Source organism: Periplaneta americana, chromosome 17 (genome assembly GCF_040183065.1).
Source record: "Periplaneta americana isolate PAMFEO1 chromosome 17, P.americana_PAMFEO1_priV1, whole genome shotgun sequence".
Classification (NCBI taxonomy): domain Eukaryota; kingdom Metazoa; phylum Arthropoda; class Insecta; order Blattodea; family Blattidae; genus Periplaneta; species Periplaneta americana.
Genome location: NC_091133.1, coordinates 9,970,366 through 9,984,894, shown reverse-complemented (window position 1 = coordinate 9,984,894; position 14,529 = coordinate 9,970,366). Strand labels below are relative to the sequence as shown.

Sequence of the window (14,529 nt, the reverse complement as noted above, 5' to 3'; positions counted from 1 at the left end):
TCAGAATGAAATATGTACAGAAACAGTATAATAATTTTTTTTTTTACCCTTCAATTGTTAGTACTATTCCAGAAAGGTAATTACAATATATTCCTCACTTCTATAAGTACCGGTAAACATTTTTAATTTCTGTGTCATATGTCTGTTTTAACATCTTGTTGTTATTTTAATATCGATTATTTTCATTATATTGCATCTCATATGTGCCTTAATTAGCAATCAGTCCCCAGTATGAGGAACAGAGTGCAGCATGTAGCATTCTTACAAGCTCTTATAGATTACATAATGTGCATCATGTCTGTGTCTTCTGCAGGAAGGGAATTTATTGAATTGCCACAGCACTGGAATAAAGACGGAATTTGTGGACCGCAGCTGTGATCTTACATCAGATACTGAAGTTGAGGAAACTGCAGTGCTTACTAGTTTTGTTACAACAAAGTGTAAAGCTACGATATGTGGATTCCAAAGTGTTTGCCAACTGTTCTTCTTTCAATATTAATCTTCTATTATTTTCTTTGCAGACAGTTATTATATCACTGAACCCACAGGGATTTGACTTGTTTAAAAGCTATTAATATTTTCTATGTTAAATTATTTACTCCCTTATTTCAGTATACCCTAAATTTAAATTACAGTTTTACATACAGGGTTTAAGTGAAATAACCTTGGAGATTGAAAAGGACAATAGGGTACACTGAAATGAAGAGAAAAGATATATTACGTTTTTGGTTAAGTGCGCGATTAATTAAGAAATTAGGTTTGAAGTTTCAGCAGTCCAGCAACATCGATGCTAACACACTCTTCTCGTGACCCTACAGATGTAAGAGGTCAACAAATCAGATTTGTCTCACTAGATGAGCTGTTCTTTGGTACTGTTTTGCAGCCAACTCGCTTTGTGGAGTGGCTTGAAATTAGAGTTCTTTTTAATTAAATTAACATGATAACCGGTCAGCGCATCTGGCCATGAAACCAGGTGGACCGGGTTCGATCCCGGTCGGGGCAAGTTACCTGGTTGAGGTTTTTTCTGGGGTTTACCCTCAACCCAATACGAGCAAATTCTGGGTAACTTTGGTGCTGGACCCCGGACTCACCTTCATTTCATTCAGACGCTAAATAATCTAGATGTTGATACAGCGTCGTAAAATAATCCAATAAAATTAAAAAAAAAATTAAAACATGATAACCATCCACACTATTGAAATACGTCAGAGGGATAAATTGTTCTTTATTAGTTTTTGTATCTATATGGACAAAAATCACAATACTACCTATAGTTAATGAATAACAGGTTTTTAAACATAAAATAAAATTCTGAAATAACTATTTACTTTCCACCAATATGATATTATAGTTTTTTGTTACCTACAACATGAGCTATTCGCTCTGAAAATCTTCAGATATTAAAGGTTTTTATTAATTTGTCCTACAAAATAATATCATGTAATATTGGCAATTAATGTTTGAGGAGAAAAATTCGCTCCAGCGCCGGGGATCGAACCTGGGTCCTTGGTTCTACGTACGAAGCGCTTTGACGCCGAATTCAATCCACAGCACCGGACCGAAATCTCCTCCTTCGATGTTCCCCTTTGTGGCCTGACTCCAAGTTAGACATATACGTTGACGTTTTATGTCCAAGTCAACTGCCATTTTACAGGGGCGCACTCAACTGAGTGACTGTTTGGCCGGGATTCAGCAGTTAAGTGCACAGTAATCTGTACAGAAATATGCACTGCTGGCTATGAGAATATTAAAGATTTTATTAATTTGTCCTACAGAATAATATCTGTAATATGGACAATTAATGTTTGAGGAGAAAAATTCGCTCCGGCGCCGGGGATCAAACCCGGGTCCTAATCTGACCACTGGGCTATGCCGAATTCAGTCCACAGCACCAGACCGAACTCTCCTCCTTCGATGTTTCGAGGAGGTGGTGGTGGTAGTGGTGCGCGCGCAAGTGCATGAGAGATATTATCGCCGTGTGAGCCAGAGTAATGACCGGCAGATCAAAGAAAAGGTTAACAACAATAACAGATCTGTCGATTGCATACTGTTCTAAAGCGATGTTGTCGCGTCTTTTTCAAACTGCAGGGCGTACAAACGAGAAACAAGACTACTTTATAACTAATATTATATAATAATAATAATAATAATAATAATAATAATAATAATAATTCCATGCTATCTAACTACATTAATTAAATAAATATGTAAATTACAGTTATTAATTACCTGACATCCTAGCTCTCATCTGAACTGATTCTTTCACTGTCACTGTCACCTACGCTTATAATGAACGAGTCTCTGTCGTTTTCAGAATCGCGAACAATATATTGGCTTTCTATTTCTCTTGTCCTGTTAACACACTCTGTCCACAATTCCGAATTTATAAGTTCAACACATTCTCGTATAGTTCTGCATACACTGTCACTACGTGATGGAGTCACATTTCGTTTTCGAACTTCATGTTTTAAGCGTTCCCAAATAAGTTCAATAGCATTTAAATTACAGTGATATGGGGCCAACCGCAAAACCTCATTGCAATTTTGTCAATGACAAACTCTCTACTGATACTAGCTTCTTTTATAAGTTGAAGCAATACAGATATAGTGGGGAGTGGATTGGGTACTTCTAGATTGTGTTGTACCATGAAGCTAATAATATCATCCTTTCTTGTGGATCTATTTGGTAGCCTAAACTGTAGCCTGGAATGATAAGCAGCGTTATCCGTTAGAATTATACACGGAGGGCTTGTTGGAAGATTTTTCATTAATTTGTTTGTAAACCAGTCCTCGAAAATTTCAGAATTCATTTCATCATGTGAATCTGCTTTGGAGTCACCTATATTTCTAGCTGAAAGGAACCCAGCCGTCACTACTACCTGCGTGCAAAACCATAATTCGTTTCCCGTGAGATACAGGGGCATTGAAGGCACATGAGCAACTCCCATCATCCCAACCTTTTTTGGGGACATCATGAGTGTCATACCATGTCTCGTCCAAAAATATAATTTTATGGCCTGCCGATCTTTTAGAACGAAGTGTGTTCAAATATTTGTACCTCCACATTATTATTCTCGACGACTCCATTATCACGCGTCTTTTGTTAAGAATTCGGAACCCGAATCCTAACTTTTTCAATAATTCTCTCAGTGTTGTTTCTTTGTAGGGGAATTCACACTTTTTTTGAAGTTCTATTAATATTTCACTAACTGTTGGCGACTGTCCATTTTTTAAAAAAATCATACACCTTTCGACAATTCAGATCGCAGGTGAAGTTATCAACTTTTTCGAATTTCTGTTTTTTATTTTTACATTTTTTGGTGTTTTAGGACTTCTTTCTACAACTCTGCTTACGGCTTGCCTACTTAATCCAACAGCTTTTGCGGTCTCTGTAATCGGTCCCTTGCCCAATTTATTATTTCTGACGTAGGCATACACATTACAAATTATTTTCTGAGACTGTTTATTCAATGTCCCCATACATTTGCTACCTGTAATTGTCTTACTTCTACTAGTTGAAGGAACACACGCATTTACATTACTTTCAACTTCATCATCGCCTTCCCATGGCCTCCACATCTTAAATATTAACACCAACATATAACTTCCACTTGAAACGATTTACTAAACTGAACGAACATTTGTTATTAAAAATGGCAACCTTGGTTCTTACTGCACGTGGACTTTATATGTACACATCAAAATTCAATCCTGGATTGCCATTGGCAGCAACCGTTTTTTGTAGAATATGATTGGAGCGGTGGGACTAAAAGAACCACAATCACAAGCGACAAACAATGACTTAAAAATATCAAAGACTCGCCGGTCGTTACTCTGGCTAGCGCAGCGATAATAACATTTTGAATTTTTTTGTGTACCACATTTTTACACCCCACACCCTATGTTTACTGATCACACCCGTCTGCAACCCCCTTGCTCTGATGCTGGTGATGTCACTGCCCTTAGTCACTATATATATTTATGGTATATGTGATTAAATTACGGAGAGGTTATGAATAATGAAAGAGAGAATGGAAAGATATACTTGGATATTTTCCGAAATTTGTATATTAAGAATGTGGAATCTTGTATGAAAACAGTACATTATTCTCATGTCTGACATGACATCCAGTGCTGAGTTTTCCATGACAGCTTCTTCCATATATTAGTGTGTGGGCAGAATAATAGCCCCTCATCCAATTTTGTATAGCTAGCCACAAACACTATATAAGTATTTCCTTGATTTTTATTTAGTTGTTAATTAAAGGATGCATTGCATAAAATGCCAGTAATTTATGCACTAGTAGTTGATACAGCGTGGTTAAATAACCAACTAAAAATAGATATTTATGCATACATGAAACATTTCAACACTTAATTCAAACAGCAGCATGAGTAACTTATAGAATATATATTGCATTACTTAATGGATTATGAATTTGCTTCCCTCGTTTCTTGCTACAATTTCAAGCCTTCCGGCAGAAATGAAGTGACGGGTTTAGTGCCAATGCTACGTCACTAATATTTTATGTGGCATTACTTCATTTTGTATTCAGGACAACCTTGCTTCTGCATGACATTGAGGAAGTGAGATATGTATAATATTTTTTCTTGATCGACTTTTGCCAGTGGTGTAGGAAACATTTCAACAACTGGTCCATTTCTCAGTGTTATTCATCATCCCTAAACCTAATATGTAATGTAGGCTATCCCACAGATTTTTAATCAGTAAATTATGATGTATTGATATTCCGCAGGGAGAGATATCAATGCAGTGTAACACCTCCAACTATGATGTCATATGGAACGTGAAAATGGAGGAATCTTCAGAGCCAATTACGTTTCCTTCAGTGAAGACTGAGTCTGAGGTGAGTGATGCTATTGATCGTTTCCCTCTCAAATCTCTTCATATGAATCTTTACAGCCCATGAAACTGCACTGGAATTGCTTCATGATGTATCATTACGCCTTCATTACCTATTAACTTAAGAATATTGATGATTTCTCACCTTGATGGAATATGATTTTAATTTTAATTTCGGTAGCAATGGAATTTTACAACTTTGTATGCAATGGGTATTGGTGCACAGTTGTTATCCCTATTATTTCTTATGTTCGAAATGCCTTCTTAAGAACTATCTCATATGCAATTCCAAAATGTCTGTTGAAATAATGTCCATAACTTCTTCAGTTCATGCCTTCAGTGACTATTTGTAGATTATGGTCTCTTTTATTTTAATATAGAAGATGAACAATATGCTTCCATCCGTGTGATCCAAAATCCTATCCATTATTTAAACCTTCTATTATTCCCCATTAAAAGACAAAGTATATGATTATGTCTCGTGACGAGAATATTGTACGAAATGGAAATATAAAAATTGGAAATTTATCTTTTGAAGAGGTCGAGAAGTTCAATATCTGGGAGCAACAGTACTGGTTGTTCTGTATTGTTGTTATTGTTGTGAAACTTGGACTCTCACTTTGAGAGAGGAACAGAGATTAAGGGTGTTTGAGAATAAGGTGCTTAGGAAAATATTTGGGGCTAAGAGGGATGAAGTTACAGGAGAATGGAGAAAGTTACACAATACAGAACTGCACGCATTGTATTCTTCACCTGACATAATTAGGAACATTAAATCCAGACGTTTGAGTTGGGCAGGGCATGTAGCACGTATGGGCGAATCCAAAAATGCATATAGAGTGTTAGTTGGAAGGCCGGAGGGAAAAAGACTTTTAGGGAGGCCGAGACGTAGATGGGAAGATAATATTAAAATGGATTTGAGGGAGGTGGGATATGATGATAAAGAATGGATTAATCTTGCTCAGGATAGGGACCAATGGCGGGCTTCTGTGATGGCGGCAATGAACCTCCGGGTTCCTTAAAAGCCAGTAAGTAAGTAAGTAAGTATTATTCCCCATTATTTACAAAGGCATGGGATGTTTATATCCTGCAGGAAGTCATATCTGTGCAATGTAACACCCCAAACTGTGAAGTCAGCAGGCAGTTGAACATTGAGGAATCCTCAGAGGCAGTTAGCCAATTACGTTTCCTTCTATTACGTGTGAGCCTGAGATGTGTGATGATTATGAACTGTTGCCTCCTGAACCCTCTTGGTATTAATTTTGTTTTCTATTCTGCTATTCATTGGTAGAGTGATTGGTAGAGTGTAAGAGAAGGCCTTATGGCTGTAACTCTCCCAGTATAAATAATAATAATAACAATAATAATAATAATAATAATAATTATTATTATTATTATTATTATTATTATTATTAATATTGAACTCTGTCTCCATAGTATTCACTTACAGTGATGCATCATTACAGCGTCAGTATTATTAGCATGATATGAACCATTTCACAGCTTCATGGACTATGATTTTCAATGGATATTGACGCATAGTTATTAGAACTGGAACATGGAGGTTAGTTGGGGATACTCACGTTTTCATCCTGAGCCGGTCTGGTTATCAATGTGTTGGTTACTGCCAGGAACATGTGTGCGTCTCTGGCACTTTTAGGCCCGTGATCCTACTGTTACAATGCTTAAAAGTTACAGTATTTATCAAGCTCATATTCGTTGCTCCAAATGTCCTCCATTTACTGCAACACACATTTGACATCTTTTTATGAAGTTTCTCTTACGTCAGAACACGGCATTCTCTTTTCTGTTTTTCATCGTTTACCGAACCTATTCGCATGAACTTCTTATAAAGTCTTCTTATTTTACTGGCAACTGAAACAGGTCTCTCTGGAAACTTTTTCCCAAAATTTGCGTCCCGTTGCAGCACAAGATTTTCGTTTCCGTATGTATGTATTGTACAGATAAGTACGTTCACGTAATGAATAAGTCATTAAAACAGTAGCCTACACAGAGCACTTTAAACTTAACTTAAACTTTTATGGTTACAACTTTGACAGCCAACTTACTTCTCACAACACAACACAACTAAAGCGAAACTACAGTGTCACTCATTGCTTGTGCATTTCATTCATTCATTTATTTTATTCCATAGATCTTACATGAGCAATGAAGCTTTAAGATGTGGAACAAGTCAAAATTTTACATATTACAATTACAATTTTTACAAATTTTTACAGTATTACAATTTAGTAATTTTCTACAATTTTTACAATTTTGTGCAATTTTTTACAATATTTTGGCGAGATGTAGTGAGATGAGGTGAAGTCCGAGGTTTCGCCAAAATATTACCCGGCATTTGCCTTTTGGTTGGGGAAAACCTCAGAAAAACCCAACCAGGTAATCAAATCAAAGGGGTTGATGCCGAGGACTCGCCATAGACCATCCGTCTTCAGTCCCACAGCAGGAACCAACCCAAGCCCGAACGCAGCTCCGGATCAGCAGCCCAGCGAGTCTGCCAACTGAGCTACATTGATGGCTCTACTAAAAGTATACAATACATAGCCAATCAGATTATTAAATTTACAAACGCAAACGATCATTCATCGGTTGTGCTATATGTATAATACAAAACAAGTAAGTTAATTAAATTTAAGCCATAAACAATTCAACCAGTTGTGATACACAGAAATTGATAATACATATCATGCAAACTACTTCCAATTACAAACACAAAGACAATTTATCAATAGAGCTATACAGATTACTATTCTATTTAAAGCATATACAATTCATCAGCCAAAACTATACAAATATATACAGTGCAAAGTAAGCAGATTAATTTAATTTACAAGCATACTTTCATTAAGCTATACAAATATGTGCAATTAATATCAAGTACATTAATTCAATTTATAATCATAGTGCGTCGAGCATGTGGACACACTATTCCCGGTGATCATGCCATCTCTTGGCGGGGAATGACTCCTGCAAAACCCGAGCGTTTCCAACTAACCTCACTGTATAAATCATGTTTGCGAGATTTTCTGTGAAGATGTACCTTAAAATTTGGGGTTGCAATTTACTTGATTCTTGCCTCTTGTTTGTTCCTTGTTACCGATGACTCTTTACAGACCTTAGGCTTTTCTTCAAAGAGTTATTTTAATATAAAAGATGAACGAGGTACTTTCTTCCATGTGATCTAAAATATCATCCATTTTGAACATGTTTTTATTGCTCCTCATTAATTAGAAATTTATGATATATTGGTTGAGTGTCTGAGAAGGGCTATGGCCTCAAATCTGCCAAGTTAAATAAAATAATTTATTATTGCTATTATTATTATTATTATTATTATTATTATTATTATTATTCTGCAGGAAGAAAAATCTGTACAGTGCAACACCCTCAACTGCGATGTCAAATGGGAAGTGAAAGTTGAGGAAACTCCGGAGGCAATAACGTTTCCTTTCACGAGGCCATGTCAGCCCGAAGTGAGTGATATTGATTGTTTCCCCATCATCCCTCTTGATGTTAATCTTGTTTTCTGCTGCCAACCAACAGCCACAATACTTCACTCACAGCGTTTTATAGTGCGTCATTATACCTTCAGTATTATTGACACAGTATTAAATATATTTCTATTCGATGGACTGTGATTTTAATTGATATTGTCACATAGTTATTAGAAGTAGGTCTACTTACTATAAATGATGTGTGAGATTTCCTGTGAAGAAGTGGCTTAAAATTTAAAAATCGCAATTTAGTTAATTCTTGTCACTTGTACACTTCTTATCTTTCGTGACTCTTTCTTTGTCTACTATAAGCTCTTCTCCTATCAGTTATTTTAATATAGAAGATGAACGAGATACTTCCATTCATGATATTCAACATATCATCCTACTTTTAAATCTCCTTCTACTTATCCTCTTTAATTCATCGCAGTGAGCTCCTTATTTTTTGTTCTTTGCCAAGGCACGCTGTTTAACATAACATACATTTGCAACAGGCATGAAGATGTATATTTATTAATACTATTTTAAGACTTTTAGTGTGAAAGGAATTGAATTTATATTAAAAATATGTATTGAAAAATGAAGAAAGAAAATATCAGGTATCCATTACATACAAATTGTCATTCCTTACGAATATCCAAATAAAATAGTTTCTTTTTTCCGTAAAACATAGAATTATCTTGAATTCCACATAACTATAAATACAAGTCCATTGCATTCTGAAAGCATACATCTAAATATACTTTTGTGTACTTTGTTCATAATCACAGATCTATTTCATCAAAAGATATTGTTACAACCAGTGATACAGTATCTGAATGTTTTGGCCGTTTCTGTGTAGGTTGAATACCCAAGGCATGTTCAGTCCTCTTAGACTAACTAAACTATCTTGGAAATTAAAGTGTCATTAGATTTCACTGTCAGGGTCGGTTTCACCAAGCTTCACTAAGGTTTTAATGATTCATTATTTTATTTACTGGTTCATTATTCATTTTTATAGCTCACCAAGCATCTCTAGCCTAATGAACCAGTAAAGCTATCATTAAATTTAGTGATAGAAATTTCCATCTTTAAATGTTCACTAGTTGCAATATAAAATGGCGAAACGTTTCGACGTAGAATTGTTATATCTGGAAAATTAAGATTCAGATGGAGATAATGTTAACCACTTAAGAAACTATCATTTTGAAAATTTGAATGACGCAAGAATTCAGGAAATATACCGCGTCACGAAGATAATTTTACTCAAAATTTTAGAAGAAACTGATCATAGGTTAGAATATCATAAGAATGGCTGAGACAAAGCTGAAACTAGTCAACTAGGTAACATACAACTGAGTTTCTATTTTAACACATGAAAGTGGTTATTATATATCCATACCTAAGAAATATTAGTTAATTAATACACAATGAGCATTCAAACAAAACGAAACTTAATTGGTATATTAACTTTCATTTATTAGAATTAAATTTACACGCACATTGAACTTCTGCCTTGAAAATAGTTATTTAACACAGCGTATTTGGTATCAAGTTTCTACTTTCTTTCAGCTCAGCAACTATACTTCTCAGTACAGTAAATTTATGTCTTGAATATTTTTCACTCTGAATCGCGGATTTCAGGAGTATTATCTATATCTAAATTGCAGGTATTGTAGTCTAAGTAAAATATCATACTCCCCCAAATGAGGTCACCACTATGATCAGGAATGCAATAATTACAAAGCTATAGTTATGGCAATAAAATAATAATAATAATAATAATAATAATAATAATAATAATAATAATAATAATAATAATAATACTTTTTCTCCATTTACTATTATTTTGTAACTGCTTTGCTTCATTGTTGCCATGCATGCAAATGATATAGCAGGTACTGTCTTAGAAAACAGTTTTTTCGCATAGTCCCAGAAAGGTTGCAGTGCGCATGATCAGAGGACGAGTGTTCTGATTCACAAGAGAATGACTAGTTGAGGTAATAGAATTAGTTTCGTTTCGTTGTATGTCGTCCCTTAGTAGTTGAAATTTGCATGTGTATGTGTATGTATTTATTCACACTACAAATGGATATATACCCGGTGGCAGTGGTAAATAATTACACTCAATAATGACAATTAATAATAAACACAACTAATAAAAAACAGTAATTAATAATAATGATTAATAATAATAATAACAATAACAATAACAATAACAATGAGCATCCTAATTTAAATTAAGCATGATCACTTAAAATAACATTTAAAGTAAATCTAATTTGTATCTTAACCCTAAGTTCGAACTAAGACCCATGAGTGTGACAGGTTTACACCTGCACAAGTACCTTTCAGCACTACACTTATTTCGTTGTCAATTCACTCACTGCACTGTATTGTATTGTATTGTATTGTATATATTAACATTCCATGGTATTCATACACGCTTACAGCTAGAATATGGAACAAGTCAAAAAACTTAATACTATTATAAAATCTTAATTTATAGTCACAGTCTAGATGAAATATATACAGATGAGATTTACAATATCGTCTACTAGTACAACACATAGTTTTAGTATCAATTTCATGAAGTGTTAGTGAATGTCATGAATTCACCTACAGAATAGAAGGCGTGAGAAATTAGGTACTTCATTAATTTGCCCCTAAATAATTTCATGTTTTGAGTTTCATTTTTTATATCGATAGGGAGGCTATTACAAATTTTTACTGCCATATAACGCACTCCTTTTTGATAGCATGATAGATTTGCCGATGGTATATGAAAGTAATTTTTTTGACGTGTATTTATGCTCTGAACTGTTGAATTAGTTACAAAGTTTTCACGATTACATACGAGGAAGACTATTAATGAAAAGATATACTGACAAGCCATGGGCATTATTTGTAGTTTTTTTAAAATAGTCCTACACGATTCCCTAATTTGGCACTTACTATTATTCTAATTACTCTTTTTTGTAATAGAAATATCTATCTGTGGAATTTCCCCAGAATATTATTCCAAAACTCATTACCGAGTGGAAGTATGCAAAGGTATATTGTTTTTAAGGTATTGATATTTACTATCTTTTGCATAGATCTAATAGCAAAACAAGCTGAATTTGCTGAATTCTATCCTGATTTCACTAACACTTCAACACCATTTCACTGTTCAAATACTTTGCACAGCCACTTCACTGACACAAACACACTTCACTTACACAATAGATTTCCCTGACACTACACACTTCACTGACACAACACACTTCCTCACTGATACAACACTTCAAATAACAAGATATCAATTACACCCTTTAAATAGTGTGTGTAATATACTACCGTCTATTAGTAAAGTCCTTAAGCATTTATTAAGCATTAAAGTTAGAACAAGTTCCATGGAAAATAATTCAGCGTTAATAAGTAGTACGGTAAAGATTGTTAACAAATAAAGAAGTAAATTAATTTAACAAATATAGAAGAAAAAGGAATGCATAACAGCGAGGTCGAACACATGACCGACTGATACAAAAACAGGCGCTCTGCCCACTAGACTAAAGTTTCCTTAAAAACGTTCTGTATGAACCAATGCAATACTCCAGGATATGACTATCACGAAATCGGACATTAACTTGATTTACTTGAAATTAATTAGACATGGTTCGCATTATTTGTGAAAATATTTTTCGCCCTGCGACTTATAAATGAAATAATGGGGTGTGAAAATAGTTATTCCTTTACTATATGTTACTTAAATCTTTATTAATATTTTAATATGTTTAATAGTCACACTGTTGACTAAAGACCAGCGCACACCAGACACTATATTATATAGCGCTATGCTTTTGTGAGATATTATAGCTAGTGATAAGGTATGAACATGGGTACACTAGATACTATAATAAATGCTTCAACCATCAGAGACATTTTCTACAAGATGACCAAGAGGATGGATCCAGAGGGATTGTTATTGTTTGCACTGGTTTTAAAACAGAAGCGGAAGAATTGGATTCATGAAATTTATAATCGTTTTATTCCCGAAGGAAATTTAATTTTCCAGCAGGATAACCACCCTATGCACTGCCATAAACCTTAAGATGCTTCACGGGAAGGCCTGAAAACGAAGAGGATTGACAAATATCGAGACAACTCACCTCAAAATCCAGATCAAATTCTGGCTACCTGGGGAGATCTCGCTGAGGACCAGAACTATTTCCTTGATCTGGTGAACTCAATGCCCTGACGATGCCAAGCAGCGATAGACGCCAGTGGCATGTGGACAAAATATTAGATCCACATATATATATTTTTATTTTTCTTTAATTTGTTTGTTTATCTTTGTTTCATTTAGGGAATAAAATTGATCTCCCAAGAGTTTTTTAATTCTCCTAGTCGAGTCATAGTTGGGAAATAATTCGTTCCACTATAAAAAATTAAGAGAGGTAACATGTATAAAAAATTAATTACGTTAATGAAAAAAAAAAGAAAGTTGATCTGATCGGGAATCGAACGCGGGACCGGGAGTTCGGAAGCCAGCATGCTACTGACTGCTCCACAGAAGAGCCATGAAGTCAGCAGTGCGATGAGATGCTTACAGCTGCTCAGCTTGAGGTCTATAGAGACAGCGCAATATAAACATACTAGCATAAATCACGGTCAAAACTTCAACATTCCCATTACCGAGAGACAGAACAAAACTTTTTTCTAATACTGTACACGATTTGCGATAGAGTAGAAAGATGTTCTGTTATGGTTATGAAAAATTCATAGATCGCACTTATTTTCCATAATGAGCCATTACTTACTGTTCATCAAATGTTAAGAAAATTTGTTTGGTGAACAGCTCGCATTTTAGTGAATCGTTAAATATTTTAATGTTCACTAGTTAATGTTTCATTTGGATTGATTTACTGAAGCTTGGTGAAACCGGCCCTCAGTCACCTTATGATCAGCACAGAACATTCTTGGATGTACAATTTATGAATGGTAGTCTAGTAACAATCAGTTGAAATCGTCGAGTTACATAAGTTTGTTAGTAATATATTGCTTCGTGACTCTATTTTTCATTGCTCTGCGGATCATACTGACATGCCAGTTGGTTGCCATTTCTCATTCATTTGGAAAATTTTGCGACAAACGTCGCGTTATGCAATCATGTAATGTATAAAGGAGCAAGTAAATACCAAGGACGATGAATTTTTGTGATGAAAGATATTATCCATTAGTTGTACATAAAAATTCAATCATGATCGAACATATTTACCCAAGTGACGAAAACATTCATTGGATACGCACACTAAGAACATGACACAAAACATAAATGAGATGACCAGTGATGAGCTGTCCATTTTCTTAGTTGCGTTTATTATTTCCAGGATGAGACCATTGGCGTGATCACTGAAAATGGAGAGAAGAAGCTGGAATTAGTTCGAGGGGAATCTGAAGTTTTGACTGAAAGGTGAGTCTGGTGTGTGTGATTAATTTGTGCTTAATTTTTCTGGTTGAGTTAAATGAGAACTTAGAAGGCTATTGATGAGCCTTGCTACAGTATATATGAGGAAGAGAGCTGAATTTAGGCCTTGGCAACCTAGGCAATTTTCCAGGGGGCGGCATTTTCTCTCTCTGTCTTCTTTTTTTTTTAACAGTATAATTTGTTTTTGAAACTCTTGTTGGTAAATCTTTTCTGAAGTTTGTTCTTGAACACATTGTGGAAGTCGGAAGTCGCATTGTCGTGGTTGCGGCGACAGTAAAAGGAAAGTGTACAACTGCATAATTATATTGTAATACTGGTATCACGTTATACTGCGAAACTGCTTAAATTTAACTGCTTGTATAAACAAGAATGCATTGTTGAAAATCATATTGGATGTACGTTTATTGTTTATCTCTATGACTAGTGACCACAACTCGCAGTTACATTTCCAATATACTGAGTAAACCGTAAGTAATACCATTAATTTCAAGACATTATTCTTTGACACATTTCAAACAAAGAATTTTGCGCGTTTATGCTTGTTTTTCGAGAAAAAAAAATTGTATATGAAAATCTTCATAGCGTGTTTTCAGAAAGCCATTGATTTAATTCTCAACATGTTAAGTCAGTTTAAGAGAGCAGTGTATTACGATAATAAATGATTGAAAGAATTTTAGTTTTGCCCTTTAACTGTGCAGAAAT

General features: G+C 34.8%; 1 protein-coding gene across 1 annotated transcript in view; it reads left to right on the top strand.

Annotated features, from left to right (window-relative positions):
• LOC138693302 (zinc finger protein 235-like) overlaps positions 1–14,529 on the top strand; it is a 103,502-nt gene that overhangs the window by 11,141 nt on the left and 77,832 nt on the right. Inside the window, exons 3-5 of the mRNA XM_069817172.1 lie at positions 4,757–4,867; positions 8,244–8,357; positions 13,730–13,812. Of these exons, the coding sequence (XP_069673273.1) occupies positions 4,757–4,867; positions 8,244–8,357; positions 13,730–13,812 (308 nt within the window). The remainder of the gene's footprint in view (positions 1–4,756; positions 4,868–8,243; positions 8,358–13,729; positions 13,813–14,529) is intronic.